General features: G+C 45.6%; 2 protein-coding genes across 2 annotated transcripts in view; both read left to right on the top strand.

Moving 5' to 3' along the window:
* The window catches only part of PRKAA2 (protein kinase AMP-activated catalytic subunit alpha 2), a 330,475-nt gene that overhangs the window by 58,926 nt on the left and 246,071 nt on the right, over nucleotides 1–25,478 (top strand). The window lies entirely within an intron of this gene.
* On the top strand, nucleotides 850–21,632 carry C8A (complement C8 alpha chain). Its single transcript, XM_066325422.1, is given in 12 exon segments — nucleotides 850–1,052; nucleotides 3,167–3,263; nucleotides 4,192–4,336; nucleotides 5,424–5,568; nucleotides 7,156–7,345; nucleotides 10,048–10,209; nucleotides 10,211–10,249; nucleotides 11,574–11,814; nucleotides 16,120–16,248; nucleotides 16,859–17,016; nucleotides 18,995–19,217; nucleotides 21,125–21,632. Coding segments are annotated over 12 exon segments (1,794 nt in total). The 5' UTR covers nucleotides 850–939; the 3' UTR covers nucleotides 21,277–21,632.

The following is a 25,478-nucleotide window of genomic DNA, read 5'->3' as shown; positions in this document are numbered from 1 at the left end:
CACCTAATGAAGATACAGATTCCTTGTGCATTTTTGTGCCTGCCCTTAGGGGCGTTTTGGAGGCTGTGAAAGCTTGGAGAAACAGCAATGAGGCAACTCGGGCTGTGACCAGGTGTCTTTCCCATGGCCATTTTTATTTTCTTCTAACACGACAGAACTAAATATTGCCATCTCGTGACCATTATCTTAACAAATAAATAACCTGTGGCGTTCTTGCTTTCCGTGGTATTGTGCACATCCACTCAGACGCCACCCACCTAAAAGCTATACGAGCAGATGGGTTTGCACAAGGCATGGCCACAATAATTTCAGGTGTGGAGGATGTTTTCCTCCCTCCAAATCACTTTAGAGAACAAGGAATTCGATTTTCACGTTGCAGTGGCCATGTAGGGCCCTCCAAAAGCCAGGTGATCACTCACATTTAGAAGTGGGAAACTGCCTCGTGGGGCTGGCGAGGGCAGGAAGCTGAACTGACATTTCCTTCACGTATCTGGAAGGCGCACATTCCTCCTAACACAATTTTGTGCTAATCTTCAATTTGCTGTACTGGGAAGCTTTTCCCTGGTCAGCAACCAGATACATCAAAATTACAGTGAAGTCACTGAGGGAAATAACACGAGTTTCCTCCTCCGTCAAATTAAAAGAGGGCGCAGGGTGGATAAGAAACACACTGCTGCAATAGGACTTGATTGACTTTAATGTGGAAACAGTTGCACAGTTTAATATATTTCCTTGCCAGAAAACCGGGAATTTGTTTCCAAAAGGGCAAAGGCCTCTGGGATGTGTCCTGATTCTTTGTGATTCGATCTGTGCTGCTGTCAATGATTTACTGCAGCGTTTCGGAGCCTGGTGGGCTCCCTGCCCCTTCCAGCAGTCCTGAAAACTTAAAAGCTTTGGTTTGCAGCTGATCTATAGCAAACATTTACATATGGCAAAGCAATGTGGTGGGGCCTGGCTCAGCTCTGTGCCTTGATCCTGTCTGTGTATTCACTGGCTTTAACATCAGTCCAGACCACGGCATGCGAGGAGCTCCAGGCATTGCCTTCCCACAGGTAAGTCTGGTCCCTTCCCCAGATTTCCAGACAGGAATTTTACCAGCACGTCAATCAGCCCATCAGTTTCGGCCTGACTTTTTTAGAGGCATGTGCACAAAGCTACCAGGAAAAAAAAAAAAATTCAAGAATTGGCAGCTGTCCAAAGCCCAAGCCAGGCATTGTAATTCCTTCTTAAAGGAACTGTTTGCACAAGGGCTTTCCTTTTACAGATGACTATTAAGCCTTCTTAAACTCCCTTACTGAAATTACCAGGCTGGGTTTGGGCACTTGAAATGAATTCTCTATACAGGATGATTTATGAGTTAATATTTTTCATATTCTTTTGCATTATAATTATTTTACACTCTACAACACGAAGCTAACAAGTGCATGTGAATAACCCAGTTTTCAGCCCAAGCCAGATCCTCATACCTCAGGTTTGGTTTTTTTTTTCCCCATGAACAATATTATTAACCTATCTGAGTGTCACTTGGGCTTTGAAAGAAAGGAATAAACAAGTTACATTTTTTTTCTAAAGCTATAGTGTCATGATGGGGAAAGGGGTGGATTTTTTTTTTTTTCTGCAGCTATTAATTTCAAGCTTGTTGTAAAAGCAAATATGATTTAGGAGGATCAAAAAAAGGTATCGGTGATAATTGGAACATGGAGACAAGGAGAAGGCAGAAAGGAAAAAAAAACTGTGGTAGTGATACACTTAATTATGAAGGCTTATTCCGATAATCCCTTTTGAAAATGAACAAAGACGAGATTTTTGATGTTTGATGAACTTATCAAACAAGGCGGAATAATGAAGAGGTAAATGTAAAATCCAATCGAAGGTGAGCCAATTAAGTACTTGGCGAAGTGCTGAAGGATGCAGCCCACAAATCCTCTCCTGTCAGAGTAAAAAGGCATCAATACCTGCGTGTCCTCCAGCTCTGGGCTCATCTGCAGGCTCCTGGGTTTCCATCTCACACAGGGATCTCCACCCACAGCCTCCCTCACTGAGCCGCCGTGGCTTTCATTCAGTAAATCTCATTTCCCCAGCCTCTGATGAATCCCCCATGAGTTATATACCTCTGCTAATTATCAATATTTCTCTTTGGACTGCAGTCTTGGAAGTAAAACAGACTGCTCATTAGTTAATCACCAAAATAATGGTAAAAATAATAACGTTCTGGCTCAGAATAAACCCTCAAAACGCTTCGAAGCCTGTGGCAAACGCAGGGTTGTATTTGCATGCCCACAGATTGCTCCTCAAGACAAAGAAATGGCTCTCACAAATGAAGGTTTTGAGAGTGGAGACAGAACTAGAGATTGTAATGACTGGGCTGGGAGGCAGGAGAAGTATTTTCTGGCTGTTGTGTAGGGATATTCAGAGTATGTGCAGAGATTCTGATCCAAGAGCTACTACAATACCTTACCTTTGCCCTTTTCTCCTCATAATATTCCTTTAGTTATTTTGTTCTTCTCCTCAGGATTTGTGTATTTTGCTTCAGAAATACTCAATCAGCAGATTCTTAGTCGAAGTCCTTTGTACCTTGTTCTCTCAGGGCTGCTGGTGCAGCCATTCCCACCCCTCCACAAAACCCATGGAAACCAGGATCTGATCTCAAACTCACTGGGAAAAATCCTGACCACGAGTTCACACTGGTGTAAAGAAAGTGCCGTCAAAACAGGCTCAGTAGTGATAAACATCCCTGCTCCTGGAGATTGTGGTGTGCTTCTGAAAAGAAAGGCAAAAAAATTAGCTTTTCTTTAAAACCCGTCCCTTCACAACATTACTTCTGTTTACTACGGATGGTTGGTAATATATATATATATATATATACATATATATACATATATATACACACACACATTTAATTGCAATCTATCTATTGGAAAAGGCAAAGATATCTTGGAAGAACAGGAATCCCAAGAAAAAATCCCCAGGTATTGCACCTGCAGGCCCTGCTCAATTCTGATGGTGAATCCTTGCATGGGACATCTTGGGATGCTTCCCATTCCCTACAAAACAGCTTCCTGATGGAAAAACACACGCAGAGAGATAATTTCCCCCCTTCCAGCCCCCAGCCCCTCTCAAAACACAGCTTCAAAGACCTTAGACCACTCTTTCTTCCCCTCCCTAGAAGAAGCAGCAGAGATGTTAATTCTCCAACCCCTGTCGACTGTCGTCTGAGCCAGTGGTCAGGATGGACGGATTGCTTCCCCTGCCAAGAGAAAAAAGTAAGGATCCACTGTAATGTATTCATTTATCTTCAGATGTGTCTGTGATGAGGATGTACACACATTAATTATATATATTATACATATTCATCATTCTGAAGCATCCAGTAAACTCATCCAAATATGATGGAAATGCTCCTCTGCTAGAGAGGCTCTTATTTACCCTGGTGTAAACTGGGGAATAAATTTATTCGAGGCAGCAAAACAGGAAAAGCAAAATCAAGGCAAATGGTGGAAGAATCAGGCCAGAATACTTGCCCAAGACTTTCTTCATTTTCTGTCTCAGATTTAATTAAATATCTCCTGATTCTTAATGCAAATAGTCCAGTGAAAAGAAATTAGGAGCAGCCTTCATGCATCAGCTCCCGTTCTCATATTTTTTTTATCATTTCACATATGCCTTCATAGTTTGAGAATTTATTTTCAAATACCTGACATAATTCTGCTTTCTAGTGAGTTTATTTTATCCCTGCCTTTTTTTGTTCCTGTGCTTATAGACAGTATATTATCAGTAAATAATATGGCTCTTCGCCCTTTCTTTTTTTTTTTTTTTTTCCCTTCCTAGTTTAAAGAGCAGCATTTCTCATTAATAATCCATCAGAAATGTTGCAGGATCAGTGTTGTAATTAGTGTCTGTGTCCATCTGAGCCTGGTGCATTGCAGGACAAACCAAATGCAGCTGGAAAAATGCCGTATTTTTCCAAGGTATAAAAGCCATTCCAGCCCGCTCTAAGTTCACATGGATGAACTCCAGGCAAATCTGAGCTCCCAGCTCTCTGCTGACCCCCCTGCCTTTATCATGTACAAAGTCTTCAAGCCACACACACACGTAAAAATAGGAATGTGTATTAAAAGGATAGTTTTGGTGGGGTTTTGGCCCGTGGAGGGGATGTCTGTGGGGGCTGCAGGTGGTTGTGTCTCTGTGCAGCACCGGTACCGGCGGCTGGAGCAGCCGGCACAGTTCGGAGGGCGACGCTGCGCAGGGCACCTCTGGGATGAGCGAGCCTGCCAAGCTGAAACAAAGTGCACAGGCCCAGCAGGGTGTGGGCAGGACTTCCAGTGTGAGGAAACAGGTGAGTGAACCAGGCACAAACCCCTGCCACAGAGGGGTTTTGGTCGTGGGGGTATCAGCCCCCTGCCCCAGGCAGCGGGAGGGTGAATCGGTACGAGAGAAAGCAGGATTTTTTCCCCCTCTTCAGTGTTTTCCCCCCACTTTTACAGAAATCCATCCGTGTTGCACTAGGATTTGGGTAGAAAACAAGGCTGTGTGGCATGAAGAATGTGGGTTTTTCAGTGGAACAAAGAGAGTGGGAATATTCTGCTCCAACTGCTGTGTGCTCACACTCCCCTCGGCGGGCACAGCACTCCCACAACGCGCTGCTTTCTCCCCTGCTAGAGCCAGAGTTCAATCATCAATCCAACCAGCAATCTGTTGGGGTGATTTAGTTATTTTTAGCCACCTCCAGCTCTGAGGATTAGGATATAAAACGGCTGCTCTCTGAAACTTTGACTAGCCTTGACAGATTTTTTGTTTCTACACAAATGACTCAAACTTACTTCCTGAGCATTTAACAAAAATTCTATCGAAATTTGGAGCCACGGGTCAGCTCTGTGACCAGCTCATCAGCTGGAGCAGGTTATCGCCACTCCACTGGGGTAAATTCAGCAGTGCCAGTTCCCTCCTCAAGGCTTTTTCCATGCTCCCAGAAGCAAAAGCCCTTCCATATTGCCTTTCCTACAAATACCCATTCTTGCAATTAATTATTGCAATAAACTCCCCAAATGCCTCCTTCAATGGGAAGGGGAAAACTTGCACTTTAATAAGATGGAATTGACTTCCTTAAGCCAAAGGGTGAAGCTACTCCTATAGCAACTTTCCAAGAGTGTGATTTCAGAAAATAAAAGTCAGGACAGCGAGGTGACCTCTCCTTGATTCCCACCTGATAGAAGCCCATGGGAGTGGCCAGCCAGGACTCTGTGCTGCGTTTAGGTCCCAGAAGCTTGGAAAAGCAAATTCCCTAGGGAATAACGTTGTGTTTAACACCCAGCATGAGTCCTTGTGGCCCTGAGATGTGGGTGAAAAACAGCACAATCAATGCAAGCTGCCAGCCAGGATTTCTGGAGGGCGGATAAGCCACCGCCTGCATCTGTGCACTTTAGGGCGCTGCATTAAACGGCATCTTGTGTGCAACGGACACAGCGACTGCAGAGATGGGTCTGATGAGAGTAACTGTGAGGATGAAGATAACAAAGGCCCTTGTGAAGATCTGTTACCAATCCCAGGGGTGGAAAAAGCAGTCCAAGGGTGAGTAATTAATCAATAGCTGCTCCTCTTGCAATCAAAACAGGATTATGTTTCTTCCATTGCTCTTCCTTAGTAATAGCGGTGATCCATGAATTGATAGGGGGCTGTGCAAAACCCAAAGGGGAGGATTTGCCCCATGCGACCATGAGTTCATTCCAGCATTTATTTCAAATTCAGTCCATGATCTATTACCTGACCACAGCACCTGTGATACCCTTTTTAAACTTCTGAAAAAATAAATCTCAGTTACCTCACAGCTTTCTCCAGCTGTTAAAAGCAATAGACTAAAGCAAACACGAGACTTTGGAGGTGCAGCATCCTGCTGGCATTCATCCTTAAAGAGATTTTACTCCAGGATTTAAGACTTCAGAGCACAGATTCAAGGCAGACAGCCTGAGCTCCACACGAGTGTATGTAAATACTCCTATCCCCGCTCAGTTTCAAATTTTGATTAGGTAATAGAGGCAAAAAAGAAACCCAGAATAAAATGAAACTGAAATGCAAATTGTGACCGTGACACCCTTGTTGAAAACTGTGTATTTTAACCAAGCTACTGCTCAGTTTCCCTTGGAGAACATGGCCCTGCCTGTGGCAGAGGGATTGAAATGAGGTGATCTTTAAGGTCCCTCCCAGCCCAAACCATTCTAGGATTTTATGAACATGGGCTACAGGACGAGAATGGAGCCAGCCTTTGTGTAACTTTCCCATCACCTCAATCCAACACTCTCTGGAGTCCCTGAGATAAATTTCCCTCTGGCCCAGGGCCTGGGAGGGTCCATCCAAAGTCTTACAAGGCATGCATTAATTTTCACTGAGAACCCTGTTTAATTCTGCTCTCTGAAGTGTTTCTCCTGCAGAACACACAAAAGCAAAGGCATTTGCTCTCTTAGTCCTAAAAGATGGTTCCCTGTTGAGAAGAGCAGTGCTGCTGTCTAGTTTGAATAACGCTTTCACTTTGGGCCACAGAATTACATGGAATACTAAGTAATAGGAGAGATTTCAGAGGGCAGCAGCTGTGAGGGCTGGAGAGCAGGAAGAAGGAGGAATAAGGAAATAATAAGTGACAGACTTGGCAAAGCACAGGCTTCATGTCTGGGGAGGGTGTTAACTACCCTGAGAAAGGGGACCATTATTAAAAAGAAAGAGATGAAATTAAGATAGAAAATAATTGCAGAGAATGCCAGGAAGCACTTTGTGACAATGAGATGCATTAGGCTCAAGAGGAACCTGGAGGAATTCCAGGACTTTGAGACTCTCATGGCTGCACTTGCTGGGAGGGGCTGGGCAACTTCCCTGATTTCTTCCATTTCTCTCACGTTGAGTCCAAACTAATGCCTCGGAAATAAAATGGCTGTTTGTCTCCTGGTAGCTTTGGGAAGGAGACAGCAATGAGACAACAAACCCAACCCAGCTTTAAGCTCTTTCCCAGCTCCTCAGGAGGCCTGAGCATAGATAACCTGCAGTGTCACAGGAGAACCCTGTGACAGCGACCGCGGAAATAAAACCTCAGAGCTATGGATAACCTATGGATAAGCTATGGGGGGTTGAAATGGAGTTCCATCTCCTGAACTGTTGATCCTTTCCAAGGTACAACATCCTGACGCAGGAAGGGAGGGAGAACATTTATGACCACGAGTTTTTTGGAGGGCACTGTGAGTACGTGTACAACGGGGAGTGGCGGGAGCTGCGGTACGACCCCGTCTGCGAGCGCCTGCACTACGGGGACGACGAGAAGTATTACCGCAAGCCCTACAACTTCCACGTCTTCCAGTTCCTGGTGGGTGCTTCTGGAGGCCAAACACAGCATTGATTTCGCAGCCAAACAGGAAAGCCAAACTTCCCACAAAGGGATCAGGCACAGATTAGTCTTTAAGGCAGCTCAACAGGCAGTCAACAGTGGAAATGCCGGTTTACGGCACTGTGCGCCTGAGAGATTTTAGCCTGCTAGCAGCTGCTAACTTTTTCCCAAGGAAAAATTTCTCAAGAAAGCTTCTTCTCAAAACAAAACTGGCAAACAACTATCTTTCCTCAAAACAGCCTTTCCCTGGTGGCCTAGTGGTTAAGATTGGGTGTGCTCACCGCAGCAACCCGCATTTGATTCCTGGACAAGAGAAAACCAGCAAAATATCACCTAGAGAAAGAGTGTTTTGAGAAAGGATAGTTATTTGTCAAGATTGTTTTGAGAAGAAGTTTTCTTGAGAAGGTTTTCCTTGGGAAAAACCTAGCAGCTGCTAGCAGGCTAAAAATCTCTCAAGCCCACAGGGCACATCAAGGAACTCACCTGGTTTATCACCCAGGCATCCCTGCTGCTTCCTCTGGCCCAGTCACAGCCAAGAGAGAGGTGTTTTCTCTAAATCCTGCTGTTAATGTGTGTTGGGTCTTCAAGCATGAATGGGACAGGACTACAGCTAGGTGCTCCTCAAACCTTTATTGTGGCATCAGTCACGTAACAGGATTTTACACAGCTAAAGGATGGAAATAAGTCACCTGTTGCCAGCAGCAGCCAAAGATTTCTTTGTTACAGAGCCTCTTAAAAGTTTTCCAGCCAATAACATATTGTTAAAGCTTACAGACAGTTGTTCTAACCAATCACTGAAAGCACACGTACACCTGCTTCAAATAATTCTTGCTTGTATGTTTTCTATTAACAATAAACAGTATTCCATTATTAAGCTTAAAACTTTCTACTGTCTTGCTAAGCATATTTTTCTGCAGCAGTAAGATCTATCCTAGCCAAACCTAAGGCTCAGATTATTGTTTTATGTCCTTGCTTGCTGTGCTATTGTAACTATTTCTACTTTCAAACTCTGCAGTTACAGCTGATTCTAAATTTTTCAGCTCTTTCTGTTTCTGGGGCCTACCTTCACAGATTTCTAAAAGCCTTACTACCTTTAATATTTACCACAGTAATGAGTTGTAGAGCTTGCACAAGCCCTTTGCCTCGCTAGGGATGGAGCTGGCCATGTGTGAAATGGTAACAATGCTGCTAGTTCAGTCTCTGAAAGCATTTTAAGTCTATGGCATGGCTACAAGGGGCATAAATCCAAATTCTGAGTGAGACAGGGATCCTGAAACCCATCACCGGGGATCACAACACCTACAGCCCATAAGGTCATGTCTGATGCTGGACACTTATCCAAGCAGAGCAAGGATTCAGTTTGGGTCTCCCACACCATAAGTGGATGCCTTGGCCACACTGTTAAATGTTTGCCCTGTTTTTTGACATGAATGAGTGAATGAAAACACATGATTCCTTATGTCAGCTGGTGGATGGGGTCCGCCACTTGGGACCCAGAGAGCCACAGCCACCCCAAAGGATGTCTCGCTAGAAACAGCTCCTTGGGGGGTCAGGGTGCTCCTCAGCTGGCAGAGGGGCTTCTCAGCATCGGGCAGAGCAGTGATTTTTCAGCTCAGTGATTTCAGCTTTCAGTGATTTCATCTCAGTGCTCTCAGCTCATGCCCTTGTGAGTTAGCCCCTCTTTTAGCTGGCCGTGGTGAGAGAGAGAGAGGTCTCGTATGGAATTTCCGCAGGTGGTACTTTATTGAGAGGGTACCAGCGAAAGGGATCCAGGGACGAGGAACCTCTGCTGACCAGAGGACACTCAGGGGTTTTTATGGGACACCAGGGTGGGAGGAAAAGGGTACAGAACCAATCAACTGTAACAGATCTGCATAAAATCCCGAGGGGGCTTGTGGGTCTCCAGATAGGTCACCGTAGCTAGGAGGTTTGTCTTTGCCTTAGGTGCTCTGGCTGAAGTTGTGAAATTCTTCCTTGACTCCTCAGCTTGGCTCCCTCCAGGGCAGAGCAGCCGGGGCTCCGCCCACCTCTACAATTCCTGGGAAATATTACTCAATGCAAGTAGCTTTCATGTCCTCCCAGCAGATTGAACTCCCTTCGTGCCCAGTTTGATCACTGGGGCTGGGTTTTACACAGCTGGCAAATGGCACAGCCCAGACTCAGCAGAGCTGCTTGATTCCACGTGCCAGCAAAGTAAAGCTGTCAAGGAAAAGGTCACTCCTCTAAAACACAAGCAAAACAGTGTTTGTTTTCTAACCTTGCCATTGTAAATAGATGTTGAATTTTTCTTTTCCTAAATAAGTTCCTCCAGAAGCAGGCTGGAGAGAAAAAATTTCAGTCCAAATCGTTGGGATTTGGCAGAGCTGTAAGGAACTGGAAGGAGGGTTTTAGAATGGGAAGTGTCTTAATTGGTACCATTACCACTCTGGCTTTGAGTGGCTAAACACAAACCTCTCCCCTGCCTGGAGATGGATGAATCAAAATGTTTGGCTTTATCCACATTTCTCACATATTTCCAAATGAAATGGCACGGGACTTAATTCCTTATTCCACATTCACTGAAGTCAGTGCTGGTGATGTCAGGAGCATCGTGGGCTTTAACAGAGGTATTGTTTCAAGAAATAAAGATTAAAAAGGAAGGGAAGCACCTGAAAAATTATTGTCTGCTCCTCTCATTTTAGGCTCATGCTGATTCTGGATTTTCTTTTGAGTCTTACGACGATTCAAAGGAACTGCTTAACGCCATTAAAAGAGAAAACTCCCAAAGCACAGGCTTCACCATTGGAATTGGGCCTGGAAGTACAGCTGTCATGGTAAACCTGGGCCTCACTTTATCAGATGGCAAAAAAAACCCTGAAGAACGTCACGCAATATGAAGCAAAGGTAAAAAATTAAAAAAAAATAAAAACAAAACTCAAAAAACCACAATCAAAGCAGTGATGCATCTGCTCCAGTTGCATCATCTGTGCCGGCGCATGGTGTGGCTGTAACTTATGTCAGTTTATTCTCTCAATTGCATTTTTTAACACAGGGTAATTGTACCTTAATTTGTTCACGTAATTGCGAGTGTATGATCGTTAGTAATCCTGTTTGCTGTTCTTGGTATGTTTCAGCAAACAGGGAGTGGGAATAAAATTGAATTACTGAGTGCCACGGCACGTGTCATCTCACCCCATCCTGTTTCATGGCTACATAAAGCACATAAATAAAATAAAAAAATGCTTAAAAAGTGACGACGAGGGAGGAGGGAATATCAAGATGCTGATCAAAACAATTATCCTCGAGGAATGATCTCTGGTAGCAAATCTATCTCGCTCAAATTAATACGAGCTGCCTCGTGACGGGGAAATAGGCTACTTTTTACAGGAGGTTAAAACACCACGCTGAAAAAATAGCACCTGATAATAGGGTGTACTTCTCACAGAGGGTTTACATCATGGACTGGCTGTGCTGACCTCTTTCCAATCTAATAACATGAGTGCTGGTATTTCCCACATTTACCGTGCCCCATCTCCACGTCTCTCCAGGCTGCTGACAGAAAACAATAAAGAAGAATTACTTTGATGGTGTTCCGAGTTAAAATGCCCTTAAAAGCTGTTTGAAATGAGCACCATTATAGTATTTACTGTGCCCTTGTCCAGACTCACATGATGTTTGCAGCTAAATGATGATCAGTTATTGGAGGAATCATTTAAAGGGCTGCTCATGTTGCAGTGGAGACTTGTCCAAAGCAATAGCAAATACAGAAGTGGAGCCTTGGAGCTGGTGGTATATCCAGGAAATTCTCCCTCTATCAGCATCTTCCTGGCCCAGGAATCTTCCCTCTGCTGGGCTGGGCTTGACCCTTGTTCTTTGTTACTCACTGAGTTTGTGAAAAAAGCAAAAGGGGAATAAACAGTATGGAAAGGAAACCAGAAAAAGAAATCGCAGAAGCAGAGAATGGAGGGGAATCATGTGGAGCCCAACTCTGATCATATTCACACATCAATAAAAACACTGCAGTATCCAACTCCCAAGGCCCCCCACCCTCCACAGCACACCAGAAAGAGACTTAAAAAAAAAAAAGGATTAGCATTATTTCATTTAAAATTGGGCTTGTTTTCATACATGCACCAAGAGTCAGAGACTCTCCCCTGCAAGCCTGAAGACTGGAAATTAATTTCTTTAAATTAATGTTGACTGCAGCTCCTCTTTTCTTTACCTGCAGAATCTTGGATTCATTAGAGTAAGGACCAAGGTGCAGACAGCCCGCTTCAAGATGAGAAGGGACAATATTGTTCTGAATGAAGATATGCTGCTGTCGCTGCAGGACCTCCCAGACACCTACAACTATGGCATGTATGCCAAATTCATCAACGACTATGGCACCCACTTCATGACATCTGGCACCATGGGCGGTGTCTTTGAGTACATCCTCGTCACCAATAAGGACGAAATGAGAAGAAAAGGTCAGAAAAATCAAAACGCATTCTCTGCTCTCAGCTTTTTGCTTTAAACCTGGCATTTACAGCCTGGTGGCACTAGCGGCCGTGTGGCTTGGGATTAGCTTGAGTGTCACCAAATGTGCTTCTCAGAAGTACCTGGGTGAGGTTTTGGTCATTAAGGAAGGAACTTGAGCATTATTTTCTCCGTTTTTTTCAGTGTCACTTGCTAATCTTCTCCTATTTCTTTGTCATCTTTGTTCACCATGGATGCCTGAAGGCTGCAAAGGCACCCAGAGCTCAGCAAATCAGCCCTCTCACATTCCAGCCTGTTCATAGCACAATTTTCTGCAAACAGAAATATTGCACTGCACTTGGCAATACCTCTGCCACTTCACTCTGCTTAGTGCCACATCTGGAGACTAACAGACCCCTGTTAGCTCCAGTTCTCAGCAAATTGGAGTGTGTGAGGCTGGAGAGTCCCACCTCTAAATCTCAGTTAGATAGAACACCCACTGCAGACCCCAAGAGCGTGAGAACTGCCATTGCTGGCAAGTCAAAGGCATAACATTTTTCCTAATCAAAAAACACGGGATGCAGAGCAATAATATGGGATTTTAGCTCAATAACCAGGTTGCCAACTTCTGTAAAGGTGTCAGTAATGCAATAGATCCCATTTCCCCTACGGGCCATCACTCTGCTGTGCTGAGGGTACCACTGCCTTGGCCAGACACCAATTCAGGAGGAAACTGTGATCTTGGAAGACAGGTGTAAATTGCTCTAATTTCAGTAACTTCATATGGTTCTGCCCCAGATTCTGCCTCTGGTCTGAAATGATTTGGCCCCATCACCATTAGCATAACCACGCACTCCATAGTGCACATTAACCGTGCCAATTTTTCCCACAAGAAATTACTGATTGAGAGAATTTTCATCAAGTTCCTGAACCCCTAATGTTTGGAAACATGATGCTTTTTCAAATTACTTCTTCACTTTGAAGGGTGAGTGATATAAAAGTGAACAAGGTCTTGGCAAGCAAGTCTTCAGGAAGCAGACTGCCAATTTCAGAGGAAGAATTAATCAAGAGCATGTGGAGGGAGGCTATTATTTTCTTTATCTTGTGCTTGCTGTGTATGTAAGGAGATTTACTGCTAGGAGATGCCTTATCTTAGGAAAGAAGGATGCTGAAGTCCAGCAAAAGACAAAAATGTGGCACAGCAGAGATGCAATTTTCATTCTAATGCAGCACCATTCTATAATTTTCATCTAATCCAGGCTCTGCCAGGAAGTCCACCCTTCCCAAGCCAGCAGTGCTCTGTGTCACACAATGCTGACCCAGAAGGACCCACCTGCAGTGTCTGATATGCCACTGTCTGAAAGCATTTAGCAAAAAAACACCCTGATTTCTCTAATGTTGATCACAGCCATGTTTGGAGGCTGTGTTTGCAAGAGGATTATCCTCCCTCCCTGAGGAATGGTTAGCATCAGGATGTAAGTGCTCAAGTCTTAAAATTAGAGTTTCCTAAAATAAGTCTGAAGCTCTGCAGATGCATCACTGAGTCCCCACAGGGCTGAGCATGGAGCTGCTTTAGATCAACCACTGCATCCTGAGGGCTCACTCAGCCCACGAGGCTGTTTGCTAAATGCTCTGCAACAGAGAAAATTCATTTTTTTTTTATAGAGCAGTGACTAAAGCACAAACTCAGGAAAAAGATCCTTTGCTTGAGTCCTCCCTAAATGAGACCCATCTTAGGTGGTCACTGAGCACAGAGCTGGACTTTGAGCATTTAGGAAACCTGAATTTTGAAAATGAAAGCATTTTCTTCATTTAGCTATCCACAGCTCACGGCAGGGCTTAGGGCTGCAGTTTTGCTGCCAGACCCATTCCCAGCTTTCAGGGCTGCAAGGGCTTATATGGATGTGGTCATGAGTGAAATAAATACATGTGTCAGAACGAGGTCCCTGGTTGCTCTGCCATCAATATTTTTCATTACTTGTTTTTAAAATAGATTGTTATGGTTCTATTATTTAGCAGAAAACAGTATAATGTGTTCACACATTACAAGAACATTTATGGGAGGAACATCACGCACGGAGTAAATTAGAAAGAGTCTTCGTATATTCTGATTAATTCAAAACGCGGCAGTAAATCTTATCACTCGAGCACATTTTACTATCTCAAATTATATCATATGAAAAAAAAAAAAAAAATAAAAAAAATCCAACCCTATCAGGGCTTCCCCCCTCCAAGTGCCAGTATTTAGTGAGGCCACCCTTTTGCAGTGATCACCACTTTTCATTTATCAAGACCCGATCTGGCCGTGACCAATAGCGAATGGTATCGACAGCCCCTCGCTGAACATAATTACTCAAGAGGAACCATGGCAAATCAATTAATCAGGGTGTTCCTCAAGTTTAATTTTATGGCACTCCAGCACCAAGATAAGCAATCACTCATGTTGCTTTGGGTGAATGAACTTTACCCACTGTGTTTACAATTGTTGAACAGTTTAGTGCGAGTAATTGAGTGCCACACGTTTAATCTTCCTCAAGGGCCCAGTTTTGCAGTGGGATGCAGTTCCCATTCAAGTCTGGAGCATGTTTCGGGTCTCTTTCACCACTTTGAAGGCAGGATTGCACCCCTTTCTCAGGATGCTGAGGACCTAACAGGGTTTGGATCCTCCAAGCCAAGGAGCAGATCCCAGCTGGCCCCAGCGAGCCTCTCCTGTAGGGTGTGCAGAAGGGAACAAGTTTGCAGGTGACACCCCAGAGGGATCTGAACAAGTTTTGGAAACCTCATTTGGTCCAAGAAGGCCAAGTGCAGGTGAAGGGAGGGGATTCTGCCCCTCTGGTGAGGCCCCACGTGCAGTGTTGCTTTTGGGGTCTCCAGCTGTTGGTCCCAATGGAACTTGTTGGAGCAAACCCAGAGGAGACCACGAAGCTGATTAGAGGAGTGGAGAACCTTTCCTATGAGAAAAGGCTGAGGGAATTTAGGTTGTTCAGCCTGGACAAGAAAAAGCTCCAGAGAGACTTCTCTGCAACCTTCCAGTACTTAAAAGGGGCCTATTAGAAAGACAGGATTTAACCAGGGCTGGTTGTGATGGGACAAGGACTGATGGTTTTCAACTAAAAGAGGGTCAACATAGATTAAAGAAAGAAGTTTTTACAATGAGAATGGGGAAACACTGGCACAAGTTGTCTAAAGAGGTGGGAGGAGCCCCATCCCTGGACACATTCAAGGCCAGGTTGGATGGGGCTCTGAACAAACTCAGGTAGTTGAAGATATCCCTGCCCAGGAGGGAGAAGGGCTGGACCAGATGGCCCTAAAAAGGTTCCTTTTAACCCAAACCATCCCACAACTGCACAAAACCAGAGCCACGAGTGTTTGAGCAATATTTTAAACACAAGCAAGGCAAGGTCCTCCTCCCTAGGGCTGAGCTGAGGCTGTTCAGCAGACAGCGCTCCAGGGTGGGACTGCGACAGAGGTTTAAACTTCAGACCATTAAACCACAACACACAAACCCCACTGACCTCTGTGCCTCCTTTCAGTACCGTGGTATTGATCAGAAGGCCCTTCTGGAAAACAATTTAAGGTCCTCTGACAACAAAGAGCAACATAAAAGTTACCTATTACTTACAGCACCCGCATTTACTGAAATCAATGGACTTTTTAACCACTAAAGAGGACGGCCTTATATTTGCAGTACACTGAAGTGCTTACATAAAACCAGGCTGTATGAAATATGCACATTGCTTACCTTGGTGAAACCACCTCATTAGTTCCCTTCTCCCCTCTGCAGTCGCTTCATGGCTCTCCAGTTACATATTTTCATGATGTATGCGGTGGTGATGGCAGCAGCAGGCAGGAAAGCTCTGGCAGCTCTCAGCACACAGGCCTTTTCTTAGTTACTCCTTGAGGTGCTGCTTAGGCCATTGATAGGTGGGCCAGAACCTGAATTTAGGAAAAATTAGTGAGGATCTATTGATTTCAGCTGCTGTTCCTGGATTTACCATAGCTATGAGTCAGTCTGTAAAAAAAACCAAAAGTTTGTTGTTAAATATATAGATCAAACAGAGACATTTGTGCCTGGCGCCTTCAGATTTTCACTTTCTTCGAATATTTTCGATGGAAACAAATTTTACACCTATTATACGATAGGCCAAATATACCCCAATAAAATATTGGGGTTTTTCCTCTGCCCAGAAATGCTTTTGACTTCGAAACACAAGCCGTGAAAATAACCGAACGTTTTCTTCAATGATAGAAAAAAGAAGTAGGAAAAGTGAACAGCCCGAGTCACTGAATTTACCTGTTTGTTTTCTGGTTTGCAGCCATCAGCACCGAGGACATAACTGCCTGTGTTGGCCTGTCCCTTGGCGTTACATTCAGCAAGGAGATGCTGAACCTGGGTGCAAGTGTGTCACACTCTAAATGCCGACATGACGGATTCATGAACACTGGTACAGCAGCAGGGCAGGGGGCTGTTGAGGATCCTTGGGTTGCTTGTTTTGGTCATTTGGGCACAGAGATTTGTGTAGGGTCACACAAGGTGTGAGGCAGGGAGCTCCGGTCCCATCCCCCAGACAAGGTGGGACCACAGAAACTTTGGGTCCACGTCTCCAGGAGTACTGATCCCTCTTAAAAGAGCAGGAATTAATGCAGCAAATATCTGGATTAGAAACAGAGGCTGTGGGGTGGCTGAGAGGCTGCAGTCCTCAGCAATGACAGAAAGTCAAAACTGACTCTAAAAAGTACTCAGAGACGGTAGGAACCCCCAGATTTGTACATTTCATAATGAGCTATAGACAGTGTGTTCCATTACCCATGTCCTACCCAGAAACCACGGCTGGAGGACTTCAGACTCTTCAGGCCTTATCAGCTTGGAGGATTTGGGATGCTCAACTTGTCACCTCGTGATCAGGTGGCAGGGCTCACCCCACAAGCAGGGAGCACTGAGCTCACACTGATCCCAGGCGGCAGCTCCCTGACAGCCCCCTGATCTCAGCTCCAGTTTCTGGAGCCTGTGTGGAAACAGCAGCTGAATAACACGTGTGCGATTCAACTTTGCAGATCATAAGACCCACAATGCAGTTGTGGAAGATATTATTCCCCGGATCAGAGGGGGTGATACCAGCTACAGTGGAGGGCTCCTGAACAGCTGGGATGGCAAAATGTATCGTCACTGGGGCAGGTCATTAAAATATAATCCTGCAGTTATTGATTTCCAGGTAAGGCTTTTCTGCAGTCCGAGAAACTCTGCTGCTCTAAGGAATGAAAGTGTAGTCGAGCAGATCATTTCGTATTTTTATTGTGATCCCATCACAGAACAAGATTAAATGTAATGGGCCGCTGATCTTGTAACCTCTTATTCATTTCACAATGGGGAGTACATCTCCCACCGACTGCATCCACAGGGAGATGGACAAGGAGCTTAATGCTGGATTAGTGCCAGGTTAAGTTTCTGATGTGTCCCCCAACAGCTTCACAACGAATTGCAGTTTTATTCACCCCTAGTATTCTCCCTGATGCTGTCTCCCCTCCTGTATAAGCAGGGGACTCACAGAGGGCTGGGGAAGGTGTTTTATTACAGTTCCCCTCCAGGAGTTCTCTGAGCAGGGATCTCTCTGGGCTGCTTTGTTAGGTGGATCCTTTCTTCACACTCCAAAAAAGAAGGTCTGCGGCCATAAAAATCAGCAAGGCTTCAGTCTCCCTTTGGTTTCACTGGATGCCCCATAAAATGGGAAGAGCACTGAAGTATCTCATAGGGTTTCTGGAGGGGGAGGAGATGGGTGCAAGCAAAGGGGATGGAAGAGAAGAGCAACCCTAAAATCAAATAATCCAGGGCAGAGCTGGCAGAGGCGTGAGGGGGTGGCCACAACTCCTCAGCTGTGGTCAGCAGCACCACAAGTACCCCAAGATGCCAAGGTCACCAGTGTGCTCCAGGAGAAGCTGTGGTGTGAGGGGGAAGGATCTCTGTCACGGCAGGGACCTGCTGCCATTTTTATGCCTCTTGTCTTCATTTGAAAGCAGGTCTGAAAGCTCTGACAGAGAGTGAGAGAAGGGAAAATGAACTTGGGAATTATCTGTGTTATTGGCAAGTCAAGAAGGACTGTGCAAGCCTTCCTGGGCAGCACCCGGTGGCAGAAAGATCTGATAACACAGAAGTGCTTTCAGTTCCAGCTGCAGGTTATTCACCTTTTTGCACAAGTTCCCATCAATTCTGGGCAAAATTTCTTGCCCTCTTCCAGTAAACCATGCCCTGACCTCTCTGTTGGCTGCTCCAGCGCTGAGCAGTCACCCTGTAACCAATGTCCACTTCAGCAGCTCTTATCAACAGCCCCCTCAGTTTGTCAAAACAGGCTTGTGCAAATTTGCCTGAGAGCTCTTCCCAAAGCCCAGCTGATCCTGATCCTCCCCACGAATCACTCTCACAGTGCCTTGCACAGTGAGCTGACACCCAGGGCTTCTCTGGAACAAATTCCTGGCCTAGACAGGGAGTGTTTGCACAGGTGTTAACAAGTGTCCTCACACGGTGCCAAGTTTTTAGCTTTACTACCCATTGAATATTAATATTCAGTTGGGCAAGTTATAATTGCTGCCCAGACTGGACTATTTTTGCTGACTGGTATATAGGAACTGTATTTTGCTGCTGGAAAATATGATGAGCGAGTTACATTCCCAAAGCTGTAGATGACAGTATTATTTCACTACATCAAAGGGCAAAAAATATATAGGCAAAATTCCTCATTCTCAGCATTTACTGGATATTTTACAATCTGGCCACTGCAAGCGATAGGATGGCAATAAATTTTGATGATACCCTCTGTCCAAAGCTCTTACCAAAACATTTTCTTCAAAAAGGCAAAAAGCATGCAAGAATCTCAGGGACTGTGACAGCACTAAGAAATCAGTCAAAAAAACCCTCCAGGCTTACTGGAGTGTTTTAACTCCTCATTCCAATCCATACTAAAACTCCAAAGCATGTCCAGAAAAGCCAATCCCACACAAACCTCCAAGATGAGGAAGGTTTTGGAACGGTGGCTCCTCGCTGGGGCAGCAACACATTTGCATGATGTACATGCAGCTGTCGAGGAAGACAAATGAGTTTTTCCCCCAGTCCTGAATTCATCCAGCAATGTCACAGCATCCCAAGTTGATGCCCAGTCGAAATCGTTTCCATGCCATCCATCTCCATTCCCCCCACAGCTGGAGCCCATCCACGAAATCCTCCGCAGGAGCGACCTGGGCCACATGGAGAACAAACGGCAGCACCTGAAGAGAGCTCTGGAGGAATTCCTGCTGGAATTCAGCCCCTGCCGCTGTGAGAAGTGCCACAACAACGGGGAACCCGTCCTGATGGGGGACATCTGCTTCTGCCAGTGCCGCCCTGGCTACAGAGGCCTCGCCTGTGAGCAGAGCAAGCGCCCAGGTGAGAGCCCAGGCTGCAGCAGGGCAGGGGGAGAGGCAGCAAAGGGGATGGATTTCCCCCTCCACGTGGCTAAACCAACAGCTCCCGGCACTCACACCTCGATCTCACCTTCCCTTCTGTGTTTTGTTGCTGTGTGATGCCGAGCAGCCCTGCGAGAGGCTGAGAATAGCAGCTCAGGAGATGGAGGAATGGCTTTAAATTGAAAAAAGAGCAGGGTTAGATTCGATATGAGGAAGAAAATCTTCCCTGTGAGGGTGGTGAGGCCCTGGCACAGGTTGCCCCATCCCAGGCAGTGTCCAAGGCCAGGTTGGACGGGGCTTGGAGCAGCCTGAGATGGTGGATGGTGTCCCTGGCCATGGCAGAGGGGCTGGAATGGGATGTTCCCTTCCAACCCAAACCATTCTGTATTTCATTATTACTATAAATAGGGTAGTGGAAATCAGGGTGTGTTTAATTGCTGGATTAATCCTCTGGAAGGCTCACGGCATCCCGCTAAGGATGGCTGCTCCAAGGGGAAGAGCACAAAGCTCAGCAGGCAGGGAGGGGAGAGGAGGAGAAAGGCTCAGGTGAAGCAACTGCTCACACAGCGTGCCACCAAAAAAGCTGTTTTAGTAAAAAATTGCTACACTGCCAAATTTCCCACCCCCTCCCCGGGATGCATTTTGACTAGATTGTCTATTTTGGGGTGAAAAAATATGTTTTTCCAAAGTGACAGGCTTATATTTATGGGGTTTTTTTCTCACTTTCTATATGATCCTAAAAGTTAAGTGGAAAGCAAAAAAAGCTGAGGTTGGAACAGGCTCTGCAATTTCTAAAAAAAGTTCCAGTTCTGGATGGATATTTTTGTCCTGATTCATGGTGACAAAAAAAAAAAAATAGAAAAAGAAAAAAGAATAATAATAATAATAAAATCTAAATCTCAGCTCATGAAGCTGGCAGAAAAATCCATCTTCAGAGCAGTTCCAGCAGAGCTCCAGGCCTCCAACCATGGGCTCATCACTGGGGTCTTACCAGTGGAAAATCAAAGCTGTGATGAGATAAAGAGTTGGAGAAGAGATGGTTTACAAGGCTGAATTCCAAAGCTTTGCTTCAGTGACTGCAAAGTGGGTTTCTTGAAAAAGCTCAGGTTCTTTAAGTTGTCTCCAAATCTCAGGAGTTTGCTTGGGAAGCCCAAGACCTGCCATCAAAGCAGAGCACTGGACTGGCCAGCCCGGTGCTCCTTGATTTTAGCAACAACGGGGACAGGCACACTTCTAACTCATGGGCAAATTTTAATTTCAAATTTTCAGTTCCAACACTCATGGAAGACCACATTAATTTATTTAAATTTTTTTTTTTTTAAAAAGCACAATGTTCCAGCAGATGGAAAACACAGCTTTCCCAGCCAGCACTAAGCAGGAGCACAAGCATCCATTTGCGCTGTCTGGATTAATAAAGTGCCCAAGCCAGGCATGAAGGCCAGATGAGTAAATAAAAAACGACAGTAAATGACAGCCATCAAGCATTCCCATCATTCAGGAGCACAGCCATAATCCATAGTATCGACCGCTCCTGATGACTCAGTCTGTCCTGTAATGAAAAAGCTTTGAAATGCCCCATCTCCAAAAGGACTTTTCACAACATCCCCACGACGTTAGGGGGACTTTTGCCTTGGTCAGAGGAGGGGAAGTTGCTGCAGAGAGAGAAAAAGGAAAGGCAGAGGGTTTCAGATGAGCTGGACAAGAAACAGCTCTCGGTGTTCGGGGTGATGCTGATTCATCCGCTCTGGCTTCAAAGCGCCTTGATCTCAACAGCTTGGCCGTGGCTGGGATAGAGCAGGGAGTCCATATCCAGGGAAGTTTCAGCCAGACCTGAAATCCCTTTTATTTCTTTGTTCATTTTTCCCTTTCTTTTCTGTGTGTGCCCAGGTGGTGATGTGGACGGGCGCTGGAGCTGCTGGTCGGGCTGGTCCCCGTGCCAGGCGGGGAAGTCACGGCGCAGCCGGCACTGCTCCAACCCTGCCCCGCAGCGCGGGGGACAGCCCTGTGCTGGCAGAGACCACCAGAGCAGGGCCTGCTGAAAGCCCAAGCTGCCTGGGGTGGGCTGGTTTGGAACCTGGGCTGGCCATGAATACTCCAGGAATGCAACGGGATTAGCCCTTGGGAGAAATAATCGATGTGTCAATTCTACGCGCGTTGGATTCGCTGTGTAAAACCTGACCGACTGCTGCCGTGGTTTTGCCCCAGCAGATGGGGTGGGAGCCCCACCAAACATGATGGGAGCCCCACCAAACATGATGGGAGCCCCACCAGCACCCAGCAAGGCTGCTGCAGCCCAGGAGATAGCACCCAAAGGAGATGGAGCTGCTGGTGACCACGGGGCTTAGAGCGTGTCATGAAATAAACCCACTGTGAGTGTTCACACAGCTGAGCCTGACTCTCAGGGAGTTTGTGTGTTTTCCTTTGGGAGACAGAGGAAAAAGCTCACGATACACGCAGTTGGTACTGACATATGCACCAGGAAACTTTTGTGAGTTGGCGCTGTCAGATCTGTAAGTCCAGCATATTGGCCGGGGCTGCGTTTGCAGCGCAGCCATATGCTGCTCTGCATGGAGAAGGCCTCAGCCTAAAGATGCCCAGGCATCCTTGCAAAATGCAAGCCCAAGCTGATGAGGGGGTTTAAATACATAAGTAAAGCAATAAATGGAGAGGCTCGAGCGCAACTGTTGGGCAGAGGATGTTCCCACACAGGCAAAGGCTTTTCCTCCGTAAGATCAGTGATGAATTGACTATTAGCACGCAGGCATTTTATCTCCCAGGCACACAGAGCCTGAGAAGATGCTAACAGGCTGCTTGATTTAAGGGGCTTTTTTGAATGTGAGACGTAAATCTGAGCACAAGAATGCACACAGTATTGAACTGTGTCCAGAGACCACGGCAAGAGCCTGCAGCTCCCTCTCCTTAATGAACTGCCACAAAAACCCGGGATGGACGGGAGGCAAATGGCACTTCATTTTACTGAGCTTTTCATTGCAGGGGGAGAAGGGAGGGGGAAAAAAAAGCCCTGAGAAGGAATCAGGCATTATGAACAACAACAGCACCAAAACCTCAAAGCACAAAGCAGCCCTTCTGTAGACATCTGAATGGAGAGAGGGAGTAGAAAGGGATCGTGGTTTAGTGAAAGAAATTGCTCAGGTGCTTGGAAATGCTTGTTTTTCAACTGTGTGTCAGTGGGGATTTACAGGCTGACACTCAGCTGATGTAAATCAGTGTTGCTCCTTCACTGCAGCTGATTTATGGCACCTGAAGAGCTGGCCCCATATTTTCTTTTGTGGGCATGTTTGCCAAAGGCCAAATTTTTCACCGCTTTTTTTTTTTTTTTTTTTTTTGCTTGTAAACGAAACCATGGGCTGAAAACAACAAACCATGTTGTCTCAAACCCTGAGATGGATTGTCCTGTGAAAAATCCCTTTGCTGGGGGGCAAAGCTGTGGCCTTTCGGGCCAACCTTGCTATTCCAGGTGAAGAAGCTGTTCACCCAGAGAGGAATTTGCTCCCAAGGGCTTGAATTTGATGTCTTAGATGTTAGGAAAAGCAGCAGCACGAAGCGCCAATGGATCAGTGTGACTTAGACACCCAAAGGAACGTGAAATGTAGGATGACAGCAGGTGATTTAATGAATGCTGTTTGGCATTGGCTGCCAGGTGATGTGGAAACATGAGCCAGGGCTCTTACACCAAGCACCAGTTTGGCTCACAAGCAATTCCTACCTTCACAACAACTTTTTAGGACTCAGGAAAATGCCTGCAAGTAAATGAATACAAAGTCACCTCAGTCAGAAAACCAAGTACACTTCTTTTTTTGACCAGAGGGGAGAAATTAATGAACATGATGAACACAAAGATCTGATGCCTTGGAGGCTGGGAAAAGATGGGGCCTGCAGGAGAACAACCTGCATCCTCAGCTTTCAGAGCTGCTTCCAGAAGGATAAATCACAGAAGAACCAAAAAAAAACCCCAACCAACCAAACAAAAAAAAAAGATAATAAATCCAAGTGATTAAAGGATGTTAAATCCCACCATGAAACATATAAATAAGAGCAGAAAAGCTATGTTTTACCTCCAGTGGTTCATTCTCATCACTCGCCTCACCAAGGCACTGACACACAAACCCATGGGCTTCCTTCAAACACCAAAGGCCGGTGGGCAGTGCCCCTCTCTCTCCTCCCCCTCCACCCCAGGGCTCAAACATCCACATGCTGAAACCCAGGAGCAGCAAAGCTGAAGTCAGAAGAAAGGAAGAAGCTGCCTGTAAGGTCTAGGAGAGAGAAAAAAAAAAAAAAAAAAAAAAAAAAGATTATGAGCAATTACACATTTACAATGGCAATGGAAGAAGCTAATATATCTCACGCTGAAGTGGGCAGCAGGAGAGTTGTGCAAGATGAGATAAGCAGCAAAAATGTACGTTTCTTACTTAAACTAAAAGCTTAGAGGGTACAATAAAACACCGCAGTTCCACCCGGGTTTTAATGAATGGATTTTCCCCCTCTTGCACGCTGACACACATTTGATATAGCTATTTATCCTATATATTTCTGGCGGCATATTTCCCAGGAGACCTTGTTTATCTCGCTCATAAGCACATGATGGATGTATGGCGCTTTGGATAAATGGTATCACAATCAGATATTTTTATGGATATAGGCAAACTGGGTTATTAACAAAGGAAGGGCAGAGAGGAACCAGCACGCAGAAGAAAATAGGAAATGATTGATGACAATACACCTGAGGTTGCAAGGTGTAGGCTCCAGATAACCAGCTAACAGGAGAGGAGATAAGGGCAGTGCTTGAGACAGAGCTGTTTTCTACCTCAGGGTCAATGTCACATCAGCTGCCCCAACGCCTGCGTCCCTCTGAGACTGGGAGTTTAGAGCAGGCAAAAATTCCCTGGCAGGGGGCAGCTCAAAAATTGTTGCCTTCCCTTTTTATACAGAGGAATGCACGGGCACAGGCAGATACAAAGCGTTTAATCCCGCCAGAAAAACCTGAAACAAAAGAAATTCCAAGTTCTGGCGAGTTTGGGGACTGGTGTTGGTGAGTTTGGTGGTGCTGCCCTGTCACGTCCACCACGGTGGGATCTGTGGTGCTGCACTACAAATAAGTAAAAATATTTGTTTATCGTCATAATAATTACTGCATTCAACTCAAGCTTTTTGATTTACAGAAACAGGAGGTACCAAAATGGGATATAAAAGGCATGATCTGACCTGAGATCTGGCTGTTGTGTTGGGTGGCTCACTGGGCTCTTCAGCCACCAGGGTAAAACCAGGAGTTTGAAATCTGGGGACTGCTAATACCTTTACAGGGCCTTTTCTGGGTTTCTTTCAACAAAACACCTAGATGTGGGAGAGAACCTGGGCAGGAGCAACAACATCCATCCCAAAGTGGGAGAAGCAGCAGCGTGATAAAGTGATTTAGCAATACAGAATTTCCAAGCCTGCAAGCCTGGATGAAGTTCCAGCCTCACAGGTGAAGTGTCTGCATGATATGACACAATAGAGAGCACGTGAATCCAGGCTGGAAAGCAGTCCAGTTTCCCACTGCTGATGGAGACATTAGGAGTGGCAAAATTCCAGCTGGTTTTGTCCTGGGAAAGCTGGAGGAGGCAATTACAGCTCACCTGAAATACCCTTCTGGGAGTTCCTGAATACCACAACACTCCAGCAGCAACGTCTTCAGGCAGGGAGGTGCAAACAAATACAGCCTCTCAGTGTTTATCCTCTTCTTTTCCTCAAGAAAACTGGTGAAAATACAGCATGGGATGTAGAAGAGCCCACTGAGATGAGTACCTTAAACATGAAATACTTTTCTCAGAGTTCCCAAAGCCACAACACCCCAACAGCAACACCTTCGAGCAGGGAGGAGAAAACAAATACAGCCTCTCGGTGTTTATCCTCTTGTTTTCCTCAAGAAAACTGGTGAAAATACAACATGGGATGTAGAGGAGCCCAGTGAGACGAGTATCTTGTGCAGAGGAATGGGCTGGAGCAGCAGAAGCAGTGCTGAACACGTGCAGAGCTGCCTGCAGCCTTCCCTCACACGTGGGTGATTAATCGGAACTTACACAGGCGGTGAGAGTTAGGAACACCAGTAAAAGATGCTACCAAAATTTAATGCCAACCAAAATGAAACAATAAAAGCTTCAGCGCGGTATTTTTTATGGCCCTCCCAGGTTTATAATAAATCATTAGTTAGAGGAATCAAGATCACAAGGACAAGATAAAG

Source organism: Sylvia atricapilla, chromosome 9 (assembly GCF_009819655.1).
Source record: "Sylvia atricapilla isolate bSylAtr1 chromosome 9, bSylAtr1.pri, whole genome shotgun sequence".
Taxonomy (NCBI): domain Eukaryota; kingdom Metazoa; phylum Chordata; class Aves; order Passeriformes; family Sylviidae; genus Sylvia; species Sylvia atricapilla.
The sequence above is the reverse complement of the archived record's forward strand: the minus strand, read 5'-3'. Positions and strand labels throughout refer to the sequence as shown.